This window comes from Panthera pardus, unplaced genomic scaffold, assembly GCF_024362965.1.
Source record: "Panthera pardus isolate Hobbes unplaced genomic scaffold, ASM2436296v1 HiC_scaffold_10, whole genome shotgun sequence".
NCBI classification, from domain to species: Eukaryota; Metazoa; Chordata; class Mammalia; order Carnivora; family Felidae; genus Panthera; species Panthera pardus.
The window spans coordinates 44,208,015-44,228,807 of NW_026526655.1; the positions used below are offsets into that span (position 1 = coordinate 44,208,015).

Sequence of the window (20,793 nt, forward strand, 5' to 3'; positions counted from 1 at the left end):
TTTGTCCCAAAATCTTTTTCCTTACTGCTTCCCTTCCTTCATAGTTTTATCTAAATAACAGTGCCCTCAAATTAAACATTGAAGGGGGAAAGTATTGATGTACTAAAATAATGAATGAATAATGACTCTAATAAGAGAAAAGGAATTAGAAAACAGGACTCGTTAGGAAAGGCAGCAGTCAGTGCTCGTAAGTCGGCCTCCTTCTCTGCTCTTTCTCTGAATATCTACAGAGGGATCACCTAAGCCATTCCCATTTTTACACCCAATGTATAAATGCCATTCTCTATTGATGTAAAGTCAAATTTAATTAAAAAGAGGATAAATAGCAAGAGAACATGTTATCTTCCACATAAACCTTTCTGTGATAACATTAACTTTATTTAAAACAAAAAAACTACTTATTAGATTTGCAGACTTTGTTCTTGGAGGAAGCCACTTGTCGCCTGAAGAAATTAGTCTGCATGAAGAGCAATATGGTTTTGGGGGTGCCTTCTTGGAAGAACAGCTTTTTAACCTGAGGACTGCTTGATGACCACTGACTTCATTCTGGACAAGAAATGGGTTAAGGGCAAGGATCCTATTAACATTGGGCAGAACGGTTCTAGGGAACAGTGGCAAAAGCATTTGCTATGGAGAAGAGTCATACTGGAAAGGAAAACTAAACACTATTGAAGATAACTTCTCGTTCTTGGTGAGTTCTGCTACTTATTGTAGTCATCAAGATTTTGTGAGAGTCGTTGCCACTTCCCTTGAATGAAGACTTTCATTAGGAGCAAGAGAATCATGTTGATCTTCAAAGAGCAAGTTAACATGAACATCTGCCTTGTCAACACCAGGCATTAAATCTTAACCTCAGAACCTGTGTCTGAAGACTGCATATAAGTGTTGGAAGAGACCTGAGAGATGCTGGACCAGTGTTTTCCAAAGTATAATCCACAGGGTGCTAATAAGTGCTAGTCAGTAAAGGGTTTGTGAGGTCAACTAAGATAGAAACAAAGTTAAACAAATGTACCACAGGACTTCTCAGAGCCTTTAATACTGACGATGCACATTGTCAATCTCCTGGATAGAAACTGTGTGCTGCCATTTCTGACTCAATTTGACCACAGAACCCTTTTCCGTGAGATTGATATTCCTTGGAGCAGTTTGGAAAATGCTAATGATGGCAGAATTGAGATTTGGGGAGGTTCAATAACTTGTCCAAAACTACAAAGCTATTTAGAGGCAGCACTGGGACTAGACATCAGCCCTAATGTTACCTACAACTCAGGGTTAAGAAGAGACCTTCAGAGGTGAGCCTAGGGGCCATCTCCCCACAGCCTTGGATCTCACAGTATTGGTGACTTTTTTATTTTTTAATAATGGACAACTATCTATTTGGTAACTATGATAGAGAAACATTTCCTAAGATTATATTTTAAAGTTTGATAAGATTTTTATAGACATATAAATTTTAGAAAGAATTATTTTCTATAATTTTTTGTATATTGCAATTGAAGACACTTAACCTCTTGTGACATTTTGAGTTGACTGGTCCATTTTTAAAATTTAGTTATATATATTTGTAACAGTTTCCTACACAACAGACTTGTGATCTTTCTTCAGAGAACAAATATTTTTTTCTTGATTCTCCGGAGTGAAATGACCCTGAGCTTTGACCCTGGGGAAAGAAGGCCAAAACTAAGAGCTGAGAAAAGATCTGAACATGGCAAAACAATCTAAGGGTTAAGATGTGCTAAATTGATTCACTTAAAGAAGGTTTTGCTGTGTTGAGTTCTTAAAGAGGCATACAGAATTAGGAATCTCTTTTTACTAGGAGGGATGTGGATACGGAGGAAGGACATTACAGAAAATTTAGGAGCTGCTTTCCTGAGCCAAGATCAGTAGAGTGTTTCTAATTGTTAAAACGAGAGCATGGCTACCCATTTGGAACTTTCTAGGTTGATTTTCAAATAATATTTTCTCTTTGAAGCAGTGTGTCAGTATTTTACAAGTTCCTCTTTTTACAAGACACCTTTCAGTATTAAGAGCTCTGCAGTCTTTGTGAAATGCACTAAATTCAATCTGTGCTTTCACATAGATTGATTTCAAATATCAAAGAATCTTCCATTCAAATTTATGATGATTATGATGATGACTGTTTTGTAAGTGTAAACAGGTCTGACACTTTTGTTATAGTTTTATCTGAATTTTTTATAATTAAATTTATTGCCGGTATATTATGAATGTGTCAGATGCATCAGTGCTGTGCTCACCATGTTCACCTCCCAGGAGGCAGTTTTTGGCAGAATGTGTGTCTGAATGATGTGTGCACAGTCAGCTGCAGTCTGGGCCTTACCTATGCCATGTTGAAGAGGGGCTGGCTGCAGAAGGAGGCCCTAGTGGGTCAAGCTGGGTGGGACCATCACAATAAAAACAGCTAAAGAGAGGAAGAGTACAAGAGTCTTCTGGGATGCTGTTTTTCAGGTTTATTTTAGAGGAAATCATGGATTTGCCAGTTTCTGTTATGTGAGTACTGTGAAAAGCAAAACAGTTACAAGCATTAGTTGTGATACATTTGGTGTATTTCTGTTGTGTTCATTTGATTTGGGGTTTATTATAGTGCTGATCACAGTTCTAATCCCTGTGAAGGAATACACCGATGACTCCCATAGGAGAGCTTTTTTCTCTTCTTTCCTTTCTCCCTTCCCTCCTCTCTCTTCTGTCTTCCCCCTCCCACCTCCCTCTCCCTCCTTTATTTAAAGTCCTTTAAACTGTTTAAATGACCATTCAGTAAAATGGCTCTGCCCTTCACGGTTAAAAGTTGGCTTCGTGCTTCATATCGCCATAGGTGTGCAATTATGGAACAGAACAGACGCTTTGTGTTAGTGCTTATGCAAGGTGCCTCATAAAAGCTTACTGTTGTTAGCAAGTTGGGGCTATTTGACACCAAAATGTGTGGGTGAGATTTAGCGTAGGGGGCCATGCTTAAACAATTATATCATTCAAATGTTATTTTTAAAATGTTGTAAAACACATTTTACATATCACAAAAATTGCTTTGTGAATTGGTTGTACACTTTGCCAATAATACTAAGGGCTGAATCAGAGGGGAATGTCCATCTGATATTTAGGACAGTATTTCAATTTATGATCTTTTTTTAAAAAATCTAGAAATTTAAGAGATTTCAGTTTTTAAGAGGCTTGGAATAGATGATGGATTATATCAATATATCGAAACAAGTTCATAAATTAAGACCCCTGCAGTTGTGTTAAGAAAAGAAAAAGGATTATTGTGTATGAGGTTATTTCCTAGAGAAGTACAGTTTTTTAAATCAGCCTTTTTTGTCCAGCTGTTGCATAAATAACATAATGGGTGTAGAATTTCGAAGATGCCTGCATTAAGATAGAGAGGTGTTTGTAGGTGACCCCACTGCTGCCTTCTGAGACCCCCACCAGGAGGTATGACACTGATGAGTTTACCACATGAGTTAGCCAATTCATATAGTGTATTTAGTGACTCACAGCCAAAAATAAAACTAGCATAAGGATAAAAACACTTGAATTCATAAGACCAGCAGATTCTCTCCCAGAAGGCAGATCTATGAGGGGTCAAATAGTAGGAATAAGGTTGCTTGAGCAGAAAGAGAACAAAGGGAGTTTGTTACATAATTCAAGTGTTTGATGTCACCAGGCCAAAAAGTCTAATTTAATCCCTCAGTGGGACTATCCTAACGTGATGAGGTACTAAATCTTTTGGCACAGGCCTCCTTTATGCAGACCCTGCCAGCTTTTCCTCTCTGTGGCTGTTGTCACTGACCAGCATCTCCACCCCCTTCTACTGGGCATGTTCTTCATTCAGATACGTTCTTAAAATCTTCAGTCTTTCTCTGGCTTAGGAATCTAGTTACCATTTTAAGGTAACTGCATATTTTTGCTATGGTCTCTGAATGTGATGCCTTCACAGGTCACAGGAGATTTGGGCTGAGTGTATATTTAGTAGGATACATCTTGGAAGACACATTCAATGGGATAGCTGCTCTTTGTTTATTGTTTCAATTTTTTTTTAATATTTTTAATGTTTATTTATTTTTGAGAGCAAGAGAGACAGAGCGCAAGCAGGGGAGGGGCAGAAAAAGAGAGGGAGACACAGAATCTGAAACAGGCTCCAGACTCTGAGCTGTCAGCACAGAGCCCGATGCGGGGCTCAAACTCCGGAACAGCGAGATCAGGACCTGAGCCAAAGTCACTCAACCTACTGAGCCACAGAGACACCCCTTGTTTAAATTTTTTTTATTTTGAGAGAGAGTGCGAGCACACACACATGTGAGCACAAGCGGGGGAGGGACAGAGGGAGAGAATCTTAAGCCGGCTTCATACCCAGCAAGGAGCCCCACAGGGGCCCCCCACACAACTGTGAGATCATGACCTGAGCCGAAATCAAGAGCCGGGTGCTTAACCAACTGAGCCACCCACTATTTTAACCACTATTATTTAAATAATTTGGGAGAATCTATTTTTTACATTTGGTCCATTTTCCAGAAAGGAATAATCAAAAGGAGAAAGGGGAGGAGAACCAGCATTTATTGGTGATCTGTCAAGTACTATACTGGGCACTTTCTATGCCTCTTCATTTTGACTTACAATCACTGTAATATACTTTAGCATTATTTCCATTTTTCAACTGAGGACAGACTCGGAGAAGGTTGCTAAAGGACATAGGTAGCTAAAGTGGTATAATCAGAATGTAAGGCTCAGTGTGTCAGGGCCCGTGCCCTTGCTATTTCCTTTCCTGCCATCTTTAAAAAAACAAAGTCAAGTTAAGTGGCTGATCAGTTGAAGAGATGACTACATCTCCTGAATTTATGTGTGTGTGCCAACTCTGGGGCAATGGACCAATTCCCCCGCCTCCAAACTACTGCAAATCTGTACTTTTGTACACTAAAAGTAAATTAGAATTGAGTAGCACTGGTCTACACGTTATTTTTTTGAGACCCTTCCCCCCTGCCCCCATTGAGATTTTCAGGGAACAAAAAGTTCCTGACCTTTTTAAAATACAAGTTTACAGGTGAAGAGAATAATATCAGCTGACAATTTGGAAAGAGGGTATGTAACTTGTTAAATGATTATAAAACTCTTGCTTACATCTTTTTGACACCTTTTAGACAAAAAAGAAATATTGAAACTGTGGAACAGATATCGTATAACCTCTCCTGTCTATGGCTTTTGCACACGATAGATTTGGCCCTTGTTACTTGTCATTCTTTCCCAGCTCCTCAACTTATATTTTGCTTAATTTTGTCCCTTAATGAACTCATATCTGCAACCAACTTGATTATAATTCACGTTGGAACCAAATGCTTGACTATACAACTTACTAGGTGTCGGCAAACATCGTAACATAGCACTGTAGTCTGGGGGAATGCGATCTTATTATAGATGTCAGTGTTAACAAACTATGAAGAGAACGGGGTGTTGGTTGGGGAGATGAGACTGCACTCCTCTTGCCATGGGCTCTTGGCCACGCAACGATGGCAGTATCTATAGTGCACACTGTGTCAGGTACCTCTGTGTTTCAACATCAAAACAACCTGAAGGCAGATACTACAATCACCGTCATTTAACAGTGCCTCTGAGGCACAGAGAGGTTGTGAATATATGTAAATTTCCTCTGGCAGAGCTGAGACTCAAGTCCAGACAGTGGCACTCCAGAACCCGCAATTTACCCCCAGCGCTGTCAGGTTCCTGGGTTGCCATCTAAAATCTTCCTGGAGCCACAGTGGTGCAGATGGTCTTGCATTAGCCACTTGAAGCAGATGAGAGCTGAGTGAGAGCCACCTGGACTGGGCTCATTTCTCCCCCAGTCCAGACGTCAACATATTTCCAGTTACTCTCTTAAGCCACGGTTTGTCTGGCATAAGGTAAATTACTTTCTGACTTGAGAAACCAGTCTCCCTTTCTCTCACCCCTTTATTTGGTCCCACTGTCTCCCCATCTGCTTGATGGTTTGGAATTCTTGAGTCAGGTAATCTTAGAGCTTTGCGGAAATGGCACAGGAGCGTTTTGGGGTTTCCGAAGTAGCTTTGTCTTATCCCCACGCACCAAAGGACAGAACTTCTAAAGGGAAAATCACTTTTCACTTCCCTGTAGTCAGCTCTGACACAGCATGCCTCATCTTCACAGAATAACATAATTTTAGGGTCCATCCTCTCATACTGAAGATGAGAGAATGGAGGCCCAGAGATCACCCCAAAGTGATCTCTTCCTCTACAACTACAGTGTCCAGGTATGGTAGCCATGAGCCTCATGTGACTGTTTAAATAAAATGAGAAATCTAATTCCTCAGATGCACTAGCCACATTGCAAGTGCTTAATAGCCACCTGTGGCTAATGGCTACCATACCAGACGGTGCTGCTTTACCAAAGCCGTTGCTCCTGGGTACTGGCTTGTCTTTCCTGACTCCTGTGACATGGGCCTTCAGGGTCCCGGTCAGCCTCCCAAATTTTGTCTACAGGGTTGCCAGACTATCCAAGTCACCTCCAGAGTATAAGGGGTATGACACTCACAACTAACAAAACACCAGGGGTTTGAAGTTACTGGATTTCTAGGTATCTTGGAATATCTAGAAATCCTAATGGAAATAGAACCACATACACGAATCAGGCACAGGTGCAGGCCAGGGCTGCTCTGTAGCTTGTTCTACCACAGCAGAAGCATGGAGTGGCCTCCCCACCTTCTGGGGGAAGGTGCTGGGTGGACCTGAGCTTTGGCATCAGGCAGGTTTCAGTTTGAATCCTGGCTCTGTGATCTCGGTTCCATGAGGTAAGCTCTATTAGCTGCAGACTCTTCCTATTATAGGAGTTCCTATTCTAGGAGCTACACTGGGTTGTTTTAAGGACAAAAAGTTAAATCTCCTCGGCACACAACCAAACCCAGTAACTGTAGATGTGGTTCTCCTTTTCCAAGATTCACTGCTTAACTCCAGATTGGCTTGAAGGAATACTGCTTAGGTAATGGTCCCAGTATCACCAGCAGCCCCCACCCCACTTTACTGGAGGAACTGCAAATCCGGGAAGTGTTGAGGCAATCACTTCCTGTGGCCCATGGTGAGAGTAGTAAGCCAGTAAAGTAGTGTTGTTCTTCCTATGAATAACAGGCTATTCCTGAGGTTTACCGGCTAGTGGATCTATGTGTGTTATAATCATCTAATATTCTACTTAAGGCTTTGAATAAATAGTTTGATAATTAGCAACTAGCCTTTTTGGATCCACACAAGCTCAGGACTCCGATAATTTACTCTTTCTACACTCATAAGAGAAAGAGTATGAAATAAGACTTAAGACAGTGATTATATCAGCCCAGGTTTTGTGACAACTCTGGGGATTCCCAAGGAATCTCAACTGGGGTTATAAAAGTATCAATTTAATTTGAGTACACTTTAATATTTTTTAAAATGCCACATGGCACTTTGAGGACAGCAAGAAAAAGTTACAGAGTGCAGAACCCCATGAAGGTATCTTCCCTAAAAAGGCTAGAAATTACTGCATCAATGCATCAGCATTCATAGTAAATGTTCCATAACAAAGGCCTGTTGAAGTTGGTCTCAATTATTCCACAGTAAAGGGCTTTTATTTGGTCACATCTTTATCATTTAAGAAATATTTAAAAATGATATTTATTTTTATTTCAACATGTCAACTGTGCATTTCCAAAACAGCAGGCTTTTCAAAGGAATAAATCAGAACTGTAAACACAAGACACAGTATAAGTTTTTGACTTCCTAAAGTCAGTATCACAAATCCACATACTGTACATTCATAGGTGAGGTTCAGCCTGTCAGCCACTTCTTTATTTCTATAGTTACATAAGCATAATAAATACATCTGATTTTAAAGGTCACTTAAAATGAGTCATGATAATTTACAGTACAGTACGTTTCAGTTCAAGTGCAAAAATAACTATTTGCTTAATTCTATTTCTTTCCATTATTTAATTTTTAAGCTGTGTTTTGTGGCAAAGCTAAACATCCAAGTATAGACTTTCTTCTCCCAGATGCAGTATTGGGCAGAAGTATGGTGTCGTGGAGAGGCCCTCACTTTACAACTGATCTTGTCTAATCAGGGTCAGGAGGTAAGGTGAGTTTCTCATTTTTAATTCTGTTCTTTTCTTTCCTCTCTCCTGTGCTCACTCACAGTTATTACACATACCATTGACCTTCATTCAGCTAAAGCAGTGCTTTTTCCACAGCCCTCCCCCAAGGCTTCTTAGTATCCTTAGCTTTTCATTTTTAGCAGCAAGCTTTATGCGTGAGTCACCTAGCCACTGTTCTGACTGTAGGTATAATATTTACAGTAGCACACCCCTGTCTCATCTGTCCAGTGTCTGACTGTATCTTCATGAAAAGGAATACACTGAGATTATTTCTTTAGTCATTGGAAAATATAGTTACTTCTTAATCCTTTCCATTCCTGGCTTCCTGTTCACCACCTTTTCCCTTCACCAAAAACAAAACAAAAACTTACCCATTGTGTAATTTTTAAAAATTATAATCCCTCTCCCAGGCACTTAAATCTTATACTGTTATTTGTAAATAGTACTGCTTAATTAAAGAAACCCTTAGGAATTCAGTGATTTTTTTAAAAAATTCCATCAGCTATTTAGAGCCCAAATCACTATAAAATTGTGAAATAGTGATAAAGGCTATTTACAGTATCAATATATTTGGTAAACCCTTGTCTGTCAAGCCATAGGATACTGAGTTGGTTGGTTTATTTGAAATATTCTGTCCTCTTGTCTTAAAGCCCATTTAAAAACAAAAGGCATTTAAAGCTCAGCTTAGTTTGTGGTAGTCAGTACGGCTTTTGCTGCTCAAAGAATGGACTATTTTCATTATATACGATATACATATAAAAATATATTTGCTAGAGATATGCCAAGTTTCTGATGAAACTTTTTCCTGTTTCTCTGTTTTGTTTTTTAAACAAAAGCATATAAGCTAGTAACTTTTATCTGGCTACTTCTTAAATATGTCTTGTAATTTTTTAAATAGCTCTCTTCAAGAGAAACAAAATTATAGATATATTTTATTTCTTCCCAGTTTGCATTAAGAACCAAATAATTAGAATAAATAATCAAAAGAGGGAAACTGTATCAGCATTCACCTTGAAACACTTTCTTTCCCTCCACTTACTTAGTGTAACTGCTGCTTTCAACCCTAACTGCCCTGGCAAAGAAGTCCTACAGTTCTTAACCTAACCAACCAAAGAACTGAAGTCCTTACCGAACTCTTATTTCCCTTCTGTGATTCCAGTGGGATTATAGAAATTTACCTGTTTCTGCCAATATGTACTGTAGCTTCTGTGTGTGTGTGTGTGTGTGTGTGTGTGTGTATGTGTGTGTTTCCATGTTGATGAGTTCAGGTATTTAGAAGAGTATATAGTGCTATGCTTCTCAAGGTGAGGCATGTCTTGGGTTCAGGGAGCCTCTCCCTCTGTCCTGGCAGAGGGGCCCAGTTCCATGCAGGGTGGGAGATGAGTGGGAGCCCTCAGTGTCCCCCAGCGGCAGGCTGAGCCTGCTGGTCCTCCTTCTCCACACGCTGGTCCACACTGGGGTGAGTGGGGCTGCTCTGTGTCCGAGATGCTGCTGCTTGAGGGGATGGCTGGTTTCTGGATGGGTCAGAATGAGTCTCACATGGGACAGGCCGGACTCCACCAGCTAGAGAATTTTCTCGATTCTCACTGGTCCCCTGGAAGGAAAAAAGAAAAGATGTTTTGTAGTCGGTGCTAACAAATAAATCCAACACTTTTTATATGCTTTCAAGTAAGATATAGGAAACATGGGGAGATCATCCTGAAGTAACTTCAAGGAACAAGTAAGAGGAATAAAGATAGAATGTCTTACCTTTCATCTCTTTTCCTATGTGCAACTGCCAAAGCCGCATGAAAAACACAAACACTGTAAGTAGACGTATCTTGTGGATAACGGAACATCACTACCAAAATGCCTGTTACTACTAGGAAAATAATTTACATCGACAAATGTTTACTGAGCCTCCATCACTGTGATAAGTCACTGAGCAAGCAGCATAGAATTGAAACTCAGGTCATTTGCTGAGACTGCAGAATTCAAGAGCTGGAGGCACTTGTCTGACAGAAAGTAAGTAAGGCTTCTCAGCCTCAGACACAAAGCCAGGAAAGAATGTCCTGAAATTAAGAGTCCTGATGTATATTTGGGGATTTAAAGTGCACGCTAAAAGTCAAACAACACAGGGGCGCCTGGGTGGCGCAGTCGGTTGAGCGTCCGATTTCAGCCAGGTCACGATCTCACGGTCCGTGAGTTCGAGCCCCGCGTCAGGCTCTGGGCTGATGGCTCAGAGCCTGGAGCCTGTTTCCGATTCTGTGTCTCCCTCTTTCTCTGTCCCTCCCCCGTTCATGCTCTGTCTCTCTCTGTCCCAAAAATAAATAAACGTTGAAAAAAAAAAAAAAATTAAAAAAAAAAAAAAAAAGTCAAACAACACAGAACATCAGCGTGAAAAAAGAGAATGGCAACAACCACTTAGGTCATACACTATAAGAAACTAGGAGTACACGCATACCCCAGCGCATCACCCACAGCATGTCTGTAAGATGCCATGTTGCCACATTCCGTGATACATTCTGACTTATACAAATCAGGAAACATGTTTTTCTAAAAACAGATTTTCCGGGGCACCTGGGTGGCTCAGTCGGTTAAGCGTCTCTTGATTTCGGCTCGGGTCGTGATCTCATGGTTCCTGGGATTGAGCCCCGCATTGGGCTCTGCACTGATAGTGCAGAGCCTGCTGGGGATTCTCTCTCTGTGCCCCTCACTGTGCGTGTGTGCTCTCTCTCTCTCAAGATAAATAAAGAACCAAAATGGATTTTTCTCTGAATTAGTATATATCATTTCAAATAACTGAGCACCAAAAAAAGTTTTATTTCTGTGATTGATTCTAAAATGTAAAGAAATCTTAATATAATGACTTCTTATTCATAAGAATAACCAAGCCATACCAGCCAGTTTTTATTGATCCTAACATGCCAGAAAAAAAAAAGTGCAATGATATATAAGCCTAATAGGCTTCCATAAAAATAAGGTTGAGTACCCAAAGTAATGAAAACATTGCTATTCAACCAGAAGATCTCATCCTTTCTCCTGCTTCACATCCTTTATATGCTCCTCCCACCCTGATACTCTCCATTTTGACTGGGCAGGGGATTCATGTGAGTTTATAATCTTGATAAATGAATAGGATCATGTATACACCAGGATGCATTATGATTATGGGTGACGAAATCAGAGTTGGTTTAAATTATAGAAATATTACATGTTAGTTTGCAAAGTCATGAGAAATTGAACTAACATAGTTCAAACTATTTTTTAAAAAGGAGATTATCCAAATTACTCTTTATTTTTGTCTTTCTTATGTGTCCTCGGAAGCTACTCTAATATATATAGCTGACCATGACTCATCAAGTAAAAGGACATGATTAAACACAAGGAAGTAGACTCATTACTTTAGCCAGACTATTCATAGAAGTCACACTTAATCATTTCCAAAGGCAGTATACAGCTTTAGTTACAATTACCCCCAGTTTTATCAACATGATTTGACTTTACTCAGGAGAGACCACATCTCCAGGGATAAGAAAAATCATACTTTTTATTTTTCACATGAGGCCACCAGCAAAACAACACTTCCACTAAGTTGCGTATCCCATTAGACTCATACAGAATTCATTAATTCATCAGATTATTTATTGAAGTCCTATTATATATAATGTCCCCACTAGAATTTTAGAATTACAGAAATTAATAGTTAACGGTCTCCCATGGCAAGAACTATATATGCTCACTGGAACTGGTACCTGTCAACACTGAAATTTTAAAGAAATATACAATTTATTGGATTTTTAAAATTTTCTTTCTTTCAAGAAATGTCTTCTCTGTGAAGCCTTCCTGTGCTCCAGAAGGTGAAATTTTCCCTCTGCACAACCTTGTATACACCTCTATGATGCACTTGTCATAGAATACTAAAATTATTTGTGTGTCTTATTTTGCCCACTAGACCTACCATAAATCTTGGTGAGTGAATAATTAACACAACTGAGCCCACTTAAGGTAGGGACTTTACCTGCAAAGGCTGTATCTCAGGAGCACGGTTGTCTCTTGTTAGCTGCATCATCTCTTTAATTTGGTAGAGTGCGTAGACAAAGGTCACCCAGGGGGAGGAGCTGACGCCCCAGGCTGGCTTGTTCACGTCCTCCTGTTCTTCCTGGTGCTTGGTTTTCTTGGGAGGAAGTCTGGGCTCAATGCGTGGCATGACGTCTTCGGTCTGTTGCTGTACCAAGTCAATGGTGGCTATGGGAACAGGACTAGAGGGCACGGGAATCCTTTCTGCCAACATTGTCTTGTCTGGAGAGAAAATCATGTTTAAATCATTTTTTGGAGTTTTCGTCACAAAATAAGCAGACAATCCCATGAGCCCATGCTAGTGTACTTGGCAACATTAATAAATTGCTATGTATCAGGGGCCTCTTGGTGCAGGTACTGAGCAACAGATGTGATGTTCATCTTGCAGGATCTCTTTATAGGGATTAATAGACATTAACTTGTATTTGTTTATGAAATATATTTTTCATTAAACTTAGATATAACTTAATCTGTGGGCATGGGTTATAATGAATGTGGCCTTAGGCCCACTTACAGGACTGAGTTTTTAAAGATAAGCATCAAAACAGGAAATGCCAGAAATAGCTGCTTCTGTTGGCCTTTTACTGGAGGCATAGACCATTTAGGATCATGAGGAAAAAAAATGTGAGAAAGACCAGTATTGGTCCTCTTTTCTGTATAGCTCGTTAGCATTAAAACCGGCCTTGGAGTTTTCTGTAATAAGCTAGTTTTTCCCTTTACAGAAGCATTTTAGGTACTTGAGGCAAACAAATGCCCCTCAAAGGGTAGGACAAAGAAGATGAGCCTTGTTCTGGGACCCATGAGTTAAGCAAGAATATTTCCATTCTACTAGTTGGCTTTCTTCATTAAAAAAAAAAAAAGTTGATTCAACTTGTACATTATATTTGATATAACCTCCTTTGTATATAACAATTTTAATGAAGGCCATGCCTGGTTAAGGGAAAACTTCAAATTTAAATTTTAAGACACTTTTTTCAAATGAAGGCAAAAACATAGTAAGTAATACCACTCCCTATCCCTAGTAGTAAAATTACTGCATAGCTTTATATGTGCAAAATCCCTTTAGAATACCAGAGAAATTTAAAACCAGTACTTCCTATGCTACTTTGTACTATAAAACAAAACAAAAACAAGAAAACCCCCAAGCTACTTAAAATGGCCAGTATTCTTTTCAACATAGGACACAGCTTCTCTCTAACAATGGTACACATCAATTCATTTTCTTATACACCACTGAGAAAATCCAGCCAGGCAGGTCTGCTGTGTATTCTGTGACCACCTCTGGGTTTCTCCATGGCTTCAACCTTTAGAACCATTCAGAAAGAATAGACAGGTTTACCTTCCTCCTCACCGGGCACTGCCAGCCACTGGATCAGGGCAAAAAGCAGGAGGATCACCAGGCAGGCCATGCCGATTCCTCGAAAGGTTGCGGCAGCCCCTGTGAAAACAGAGCACTGCATAGAGTAATTCCAGGAACTGCAGAGAGCCCTCATCTACAGCTGTCAATGTGCTGAAGTTCAGGGCAAAGGCAGCAGAGCTTAGGACAAACCAGAGAATGACGAATAGCCAGTGGCTTCATAGAGTGGAAAAACATAGGCCTGGTAGGTCCCAGGAGACCCAGATGCTGGTATTGGATTGGTCATTCATCAAATTTTAAAACTATATTTATAAAGGATTATCTCTGAGTGCCTCTTACCATAAAACTCAGTGGTGCTCTCTTCTTTGGGCACCATTTACCTAACTATTAAACAGCCCTACTAATCTGTACTTGGGATAGCAGAGCTCAAGTAGTGCTATAAATTCAGATACCCTGGGCCCACCTTCCATAGATGACTGATCAGTCCAGATCCCTTGAGCAGGGTAATCTTATCTCCACCCCACCCTGTGTATTTCCAATAAGGGAGACCTGACAGGGCAGACAGATTGTGTTATCAAGAGATGTAGTGACATTACCAAAGCCAGAAAATAGCTAGATTTTTCTGGAATAAGGATGAGTTTTCTTTCTTCTAGCATTAATATCAGCAAGGTTAGGGTACTTTGCTTCAATCCAAAAGCACATGCTGTCCATTCATTTGTTTGGCTCCTTTGAGGTATCTGTAGCATCTCATTAGGCTGTTTGTCACAGACGTGTGCACAGTTACAGGCTGGCTCTAATCATCTTAATGACTTAAGAACTCAGCTTTACAATTATGACTACCATGAAAGGGAGGAAGATAATATGAATACTGGAGTTTTAACTTCTGGCAATCTTCAGTAATAATTTAAGTGTTTACTGAGGTGTTGCTAAAAAAAAAATCATGTTTTCAACAACGAAGGAAAGGAAAAGGAGAAAGTCATTCTTACCAAAATAATTGACTAATACGCCTCCGATCATGGCACCACAACCTCTCCCCAAACCTAGGTGAAGGCCCTGCAGGATGCCCTGAGCAGACGTCCTCAGCTCAGGGGGAACTGCTGCACTGAGATAAGAAATGCACGCTGCCCAGATGGCCGCATGTGTCACTCCTGGAGAGGAAGAAGAGTGGGAATGTCTGATCAGCATTGCCTAGGTTACTCTTTTGTGGAGAGTGAATTATTTATTTAATTACACACACACACACACACACACACACACACACACACACACACACACACCCCTACCTAATAAAGACATATATCTGATTTATGGTAAAATATACATAACATAAAATTTACCATCTTTAACCACTTTTAAGCATTAAAGTACATTCAAAGTGGTATGCAACCATCCATCTCCAGATTTTAACACTGCAAACTGAAGCTCTGCACCCATTGAACAATAACTGCCTCTAGGCCCTGGAGACCACTATTCTACTTTCTGTCTCTGAATCTGACTACTCTGGGTACCTCATATAAGTGGAATCATTTATCAGTGGAATCGCTATTTGTCTTTCTGTGTCTGGCTTATCACTTAGCATAATGTCTTCAGAGTTCATCCACGTTTGTAGTAGGTGTCAGAATTCCCCTCCTTTTTAATATTCCATTGCAGGTATATAACACACTTTGTTTACTCATCTGTTGATGGACATTTCAGTTGTTTCCACCTTTTGGCTACTGTGAATACTGCTGCAATGTTTATGGGTGTTCAATATCTGTTTGAGTCCCTGCTGTCAGTTCTTTGGTGTGTTATACCTAGAAGTGGAATTACTAAGTCATACAGTAATAATATGTTCAACACTTGGAGGAACTACCTGTTTTCCACAGTAGCTGTACCATTTTACATTCCCGTCAGAAATGTGCAAGAGTTAGTTCCAAGTTCTCCACATCCTCACTGGCACTTGTTATTTTCCGTGGTTTTTTTTATAATAGCATTCCTAATGGGTATGAAGTGGTATCTCATTGTGGTTTTGATCTGCATTCCCTACTGGCTAGTGAAGATAAACATTTTTTTTTTTTTTTAATGTGTTTACTGGCCATTTGTATATCTTCTTTGGAGAAATGTCTATTCAAGTCTTTTGCCCATTTTAAAAAATAACTTATTAAAAATTATTTATTTATTGATTTGAGAGAGAGAGATAGAGCATGAGTGGGAGAGGGCCAGAGAGAGGGAGGGAGGGAAAATTCCAAGCAGGCTCCACACTGTTAGAGCAGAGCCTGACGCAGGCTGGAACTCACAAGCCATGAGATCATGACTGGAGCCAGAACCAAGAGTTGGACGCTTAACTGACTGAGCCACCCAGGCACCCCAGCTTTTTTTTAAATGTTTATTTACTTATGAGAGAGAGGGAGAGAGAGGGAGAGAGAGGGGGAGAGAGAGAGAGAGAGAGAGAGAGAGAGAGAGAGAGAGAGGACGAACAAGTAGGGGAGGGGCAGAGAGAGAGAGAGGAAAACAAAGAATCCCAAGCAGGCTCCACAAGATCATGACATGAGCCAAAATCAAGAGTTGGATACTTAACCAACTGAGCCACCCAGGCGCCCTGGCCAATTTTTGAACTAGGTTGTGTGGGGAGTTTTGTTGAGTTATAGAAGTTCTTGATATATTTTGGGTTTTAACTCCTTACCGGACACATGTTTTTACCTAAAATTATTTCCATTATGATTAGCACCAAGAATAACATTCTTAGTGGGGCGCCTGGGTGGCTCAGTCGGTTAAGCGGCCGACTTCGGCTCAGGTCGTGATCTCGCGGTCTGTGAGTTCGAGCCCCGCATCGGGCTCTGTGCTGACAGCTCAGAGCCTGGAGCCTGTTTCAGATTCTGTGTCTCCGTCTCTCTGACCCTCCCCCGTTCATGCTCTGTCTCTCTCTGTCTCAAAAATAAATAAACATTAAAAAAAATTTTTTTAAAGAATAACATTCTTAGAGATACAGCTTTTTACATAATCTGAGATTATTTATTTGGCTATAGTTCTATAAATAAGGCTAATGACTCAAAGGATATAACAATTTTTATACCTTTTATATATAGTTCCAATTGGTTTTCTGAAAGAGTGTAGAGACCATTTGCAATGCTCAATACCAGTTTCATTATATTTTCACCATTTGTCGGAGGGAGGAAAGGATAAAGATAACAGGTGAAAAATAATTTGGGTCATTATTTTATTTTATTTATTTTTTTTTTTGGGTCATTATTTTAAATGTACAGTAACTGTGCATTGTCTAAATTTAAATCTCTATTAGAACACTGCTTTATATTTAATAAAAAAATAATAAATAAATAAATACATGTAATAAAAAGATACTGTCACAACAAGTTTTACTGAGAAGGGGTTAAGAAATCATCTGATTCTGCCTAGATTAAGTAATGAGCTTGCTGCCTGAAAAATAATCCTAGTTGGAGATACTGTCATCAGAAACTCATAACCTAGGTTTTGAAAAATTAAACTAGAAGATTAATATTCACTTAATATTTAATCTGACATTAGTCTGCTTCTGACAAAAACGGAATAATGGACTGGATTTGCCCTCCTTCTGAAACAACCAAAAATTGGACACAATATATGAAATATAGTTCCCAAGACACTGGATATCAACAATAATGACTGATCTCTGATTGATGGGAAACAAATGAGGAGCCCCAGCTTACTGCCTGGTTAGAGTTCAAAAGCCTCAAGGCAGGGGCGCCTGGGTGGCTCACTCAGTGAAGCGTCGGGCTTTTGGTTTTGGCTCAGGTCATGGTCTCATGGTCATGAGTTAGAGCCCCACTTTGGGCTCCACGCTGGGCATGGAGCCTGCTGAGGATTCTCTCTCTCCCTCTCTCCCTGTCTTTGTGCCCCCGCCCCTTCCCTGCAACAAATAAATAAACTTAAAAAAAAAAAATAGCTGCAAGGCATAGAGGGGGAGCCACTGAGTTGAGATGAAGCTAACAGTCTGGAGAGACCAAGGCAGCTAGAGTTCTAGGGCAGAGTACCAGAGAGGAGAGAGCTTTACAGAAACTAGAGGGATTGGCAGGTACCCTCAAGGTACTTGAATACCCTCAAGTATTCAGCAGAGTGCTGCAGCAAAAACATAGTTACAAACTATCCACAGCCAGGGAAGAACCATCCAAAAGCACCGCAGACAACAGTACTCAGAACCCATACAGGGCCAGGAATAGTACCTATTTCAACCACACAGGGAAGTTCATGATTGGTAGAGTATTCAAAAGGGTCTTGTGTTAGTATTATGAAAGAATTAGAATTACTGGGAACACTGCTCTGGTCCCACCTAAGTAATCTTCAAAAGCAAAGCCCAAAAGGATCATACTATTTCCAAGTAATTTATCTGTGTCCCAGAACAAAGCTCAAGAATATTTATAAAAAATACAAAAATATCTAGCACCCAAAAAAGTAAAATTCGCAATGTCTAGCATACAATTAAATTACCAGGGATGATCTGCACCTAAGTGGATTCCACTATTCAATAATGGAATAAACACTATTTTTGCTGGATATGTTAGATTATATGCTCTATAGTTAACTGAAACAATAGAAATAATTTTTATGAAGTTTATATATGTTTCAGTAATCATTTCAACCAGGTTATTTAGATGACTAGAAATAGTATGCATACTTAATTTCCACAGAAGTCAAATGAAATATTTGCTTTATCTGACTAAACAACTGCAGTACCTTAGATAATGCCAGCTTTCTCAGAACTGAGTAATTCCTGGATAGTCTTAATTATAAATGTTGACACAGTAGTACACAATGGAAATACTTTTAAATACTTCCCTTTATATTATTAAAGATCCTGCTAAACTCCATTTCTTCTCAGATACACGTTTTTCTTCATTAACAACACTAAAGAAAAACTCCTATATTCCAAGAAATAAAATGAATGTATTCAAAAAAATTTTTTTAATGTTTATTTTTGAGAGAGCGAGTGAGCACATGAGCAGGGAGGGGCAGAGAGTGAGGGAGACAAAGAATCCCAAATAGACTCCATGCCGTCAGCACAAAGCCCCATGTGGGCTCAAACTCATGAACCACAAAACCACAAGATCATGACCTGAGCTGAAACCAAGAGTTGGACACCTAACCAACTGAGCCTTCCAGGCACCCCAGATATATTCAAAATTAATTAGATTCAATGGTAAAATCCAACACAGAGGTGGAAATCATTTCTTAAAAATGAATCATCAAAGATCTGAAACCACATCAAATGACTGTAAATTAACTTTAATAGTGAAGCCAAATCTATCGTTTTGTCTGTGTCTGAGCAATCAACTGCAGGATTTACAAGCAGACAGAGATGGGCCTATGTATTTATGTGACCAAAACAATAGCAAATATATTTTTGCTGTAATTCTGGATCAACTTTAAGTCTAGCAGTAAATAGGGTTTCTTTCTTTTTCTTCAAAATTCTAAGTGTTTTCTAAAACACTGACTCTTCTAAGATAATTAAAGCATCTTCCAGCAGGATGACTTAAGTCAGGATTCTTAAAGGTTCTAAACTATTAGAATTTAGGGGGTGGTATTAAGTGGCAGTTGTAAAAGCTTCTCTATAGTTAGATTTCTAGAGTTTCTTTACTGCTTTTGAGGACTAATAAGATAATTGGGAACCACATTCCGTAAAGCAACTCACACGGCATTAACTTAAGGCAAATATAGTAAACCATACAGTAGAAATTTTTTCTTTGGAACCAAATGCAAAAGAATGAAAGCCATTCTGCCTGTATGCTCCAACATTTTCCAGGGAAGATATAAAACTAAAATTGGTTTCTCTGAGATACCTTATTTCAAAATATCATGTAAACAGAAGAATCCATACCACTTCCTAGAGAAGAAACTAGCAAAACTAAAAAATCCACAAGAGGGGACTGGGTTGGTTAATAACACCTTTGTATGTAAAAGACAATTATGGAGTTGTGATTCTTATTCTTAAATATGCAGACTTCTAGTAATCATATTAATTATCTGAAACTCTTGACAGTGTTTTTAACTACAGTTGTATTCTGGCCCTCTAATTTCAAAACAAGGAAAAAGCAATCTAGAAACTTAAAAACCCTCTGCCATTTTTCTTATTTGTAAGACAAAGAAAATCGTAGCAATTGTGCTACCTGAAACTCTCCTGTAAGAAGATTTAGGAGGTAAAAGAAAGAAGCCGAGAAAAGAAAATGCTTCCATCCACTTTACCTTTTATTAGAGAACTATGAAAAAAGTAGTAGCTGATTATTCTCTATATGATGAAATAAATTATTCAGTGGCATGGGTAAAAGTGTTTTCACACTAGAGCTTTTATAAGTTTTTAAACCTTTTAGCATGAGATAACTAGGTTGATGGATTAGTCTAAGAATAAAAAGATGTTAAAAAAAATAAATAAATAAGAATAAAAAGATGTTGCCCCCTGACTGGTAATAGTAACAAAGGTACTTGAAGTGACTCTCCTTCCTTGGCTACTTGTCAGAAAACTACTGATATTTGTGAATGGCAATTCAAACACCCAACTCACATAAGAGGTGCTTAATATATATGTTTGAGTGGCAATTCAATACCATATGTTAATTGGCAGTGAATGACTCTCAAAGACCACACAAGTCACAGAAGCTTCTTAGTCTCTCAGTCAATTCCTTACCTTTACTAGCGTCCCACACGATTACTTACAAGGCCTAACAGAAACACAGACATAGCTTCACAGGACCTACATCCAAGACCTTAACTGTTTGGGAATACACTACATTTGAATAACCAAGAACCACTGGAAATAAGTATGACTCACATTAAATTTTTTTCATTAATGATATAGTAGTCTACCAGGAATTGTGCTGTGTTTTTTTTTTTAAGTTTATTTATTTTGAGAGAGAGAGAGCAAGAGCATGCGTGGGCAGAGAAAGAGGGAAAGAGAGAATCCCAAGTAGGCTCTGCACCATCAGCACAGAGCCCAGCGTGGGGCTCAAACCTACAAACCGTGAGTGAGATCATGACCGGAGCCAAAATCAAGAGTTGGACACCCAACCAACTGAGCCACCCAGGTGCTCCTGTGCTAAGTGTTTTATATAGATTATCTCATTTATTCTTCCCAGTAGTAAGTACTATTTTTATTCTCCCTTTTCTAAAAAAGGAAAGTAGGCACAGAGAGATTAAAGTGCCTTGTCCAAAGTCACATAGACAACAGGGTAGTAGAACAGGATTTGAACCGAAGGTATAGAAGTATAGTGCTTAAGTACTA

At 39.3% G+C, this 20,793-nt stretch overlaps 2 protein-coding genes across 10 annotated transcripts in view; one reads left to right on the top strand and one right to left on the bottom strand.

Moving 5' to 3' along the window:
• NEMP2 (nuclear envelope integral membrane protein 2) overlaps positions 1-20,793 on the top strand; it is a 143,680-nt gene that overhangs the window by 24,152 nt on the left and 98,735 nt on the right. Inside the window, exon 9 of one of the 6 annotated variants that reach the window (XM_019462325.2) lies at positions 406-2,222. The exons of the other annotated variants lie outside the window; for them this stretch is intronic. Within the exon in view, the coding sequence (XP_019317870.2) occupies positions 406-529 (124 nt within the window). The 3' untranslated portion in view covers positions 530-2,222. Of the gene's footprint in view, positions 1-405; positions 2,223-20,793 lie in introns of those variants that run through there. 6 annotated transcript variants of the gene reach the window in all.
• Positions 7,642-20,793, bottom strand: part of MFSD6 (major facilitator superfamily domain containing 6) — a 78,103-nt gene continuing 64,951 nt past the window's right edge. For 3 of the 4 annotated variants that reach the window (XM_019462317.2, XM_053906902.1, XM_019462321.2), the window contains exons 4-7: positions 14,534-14,695; positions 13,530-13,628; positions 12,132-12,412; positions 7,642-9,725 (exon numbers count right to left, since the gene is read on the bottom strand). In XM_019462317.2, the coding sequence (XP_019317862.1) occupies positions 9,525-9,725; positions 12,132-12,412; positions 13,530-13,628; positions 14,534-14,695 (743 nt within the window). In that variant the 3' untranslated portion in view covers positions 7,642-9,524. Of the gene's footprint in view, positions 9,726-9,880; positions 9,906-12,131; positions 12,413-13,529; positions 13,629-14,533; positions 14,696-20,793 lie in introns of all 4 variants that reach the window. The other variant, XM_053906906.1, reaches the window with a different exon arrangement.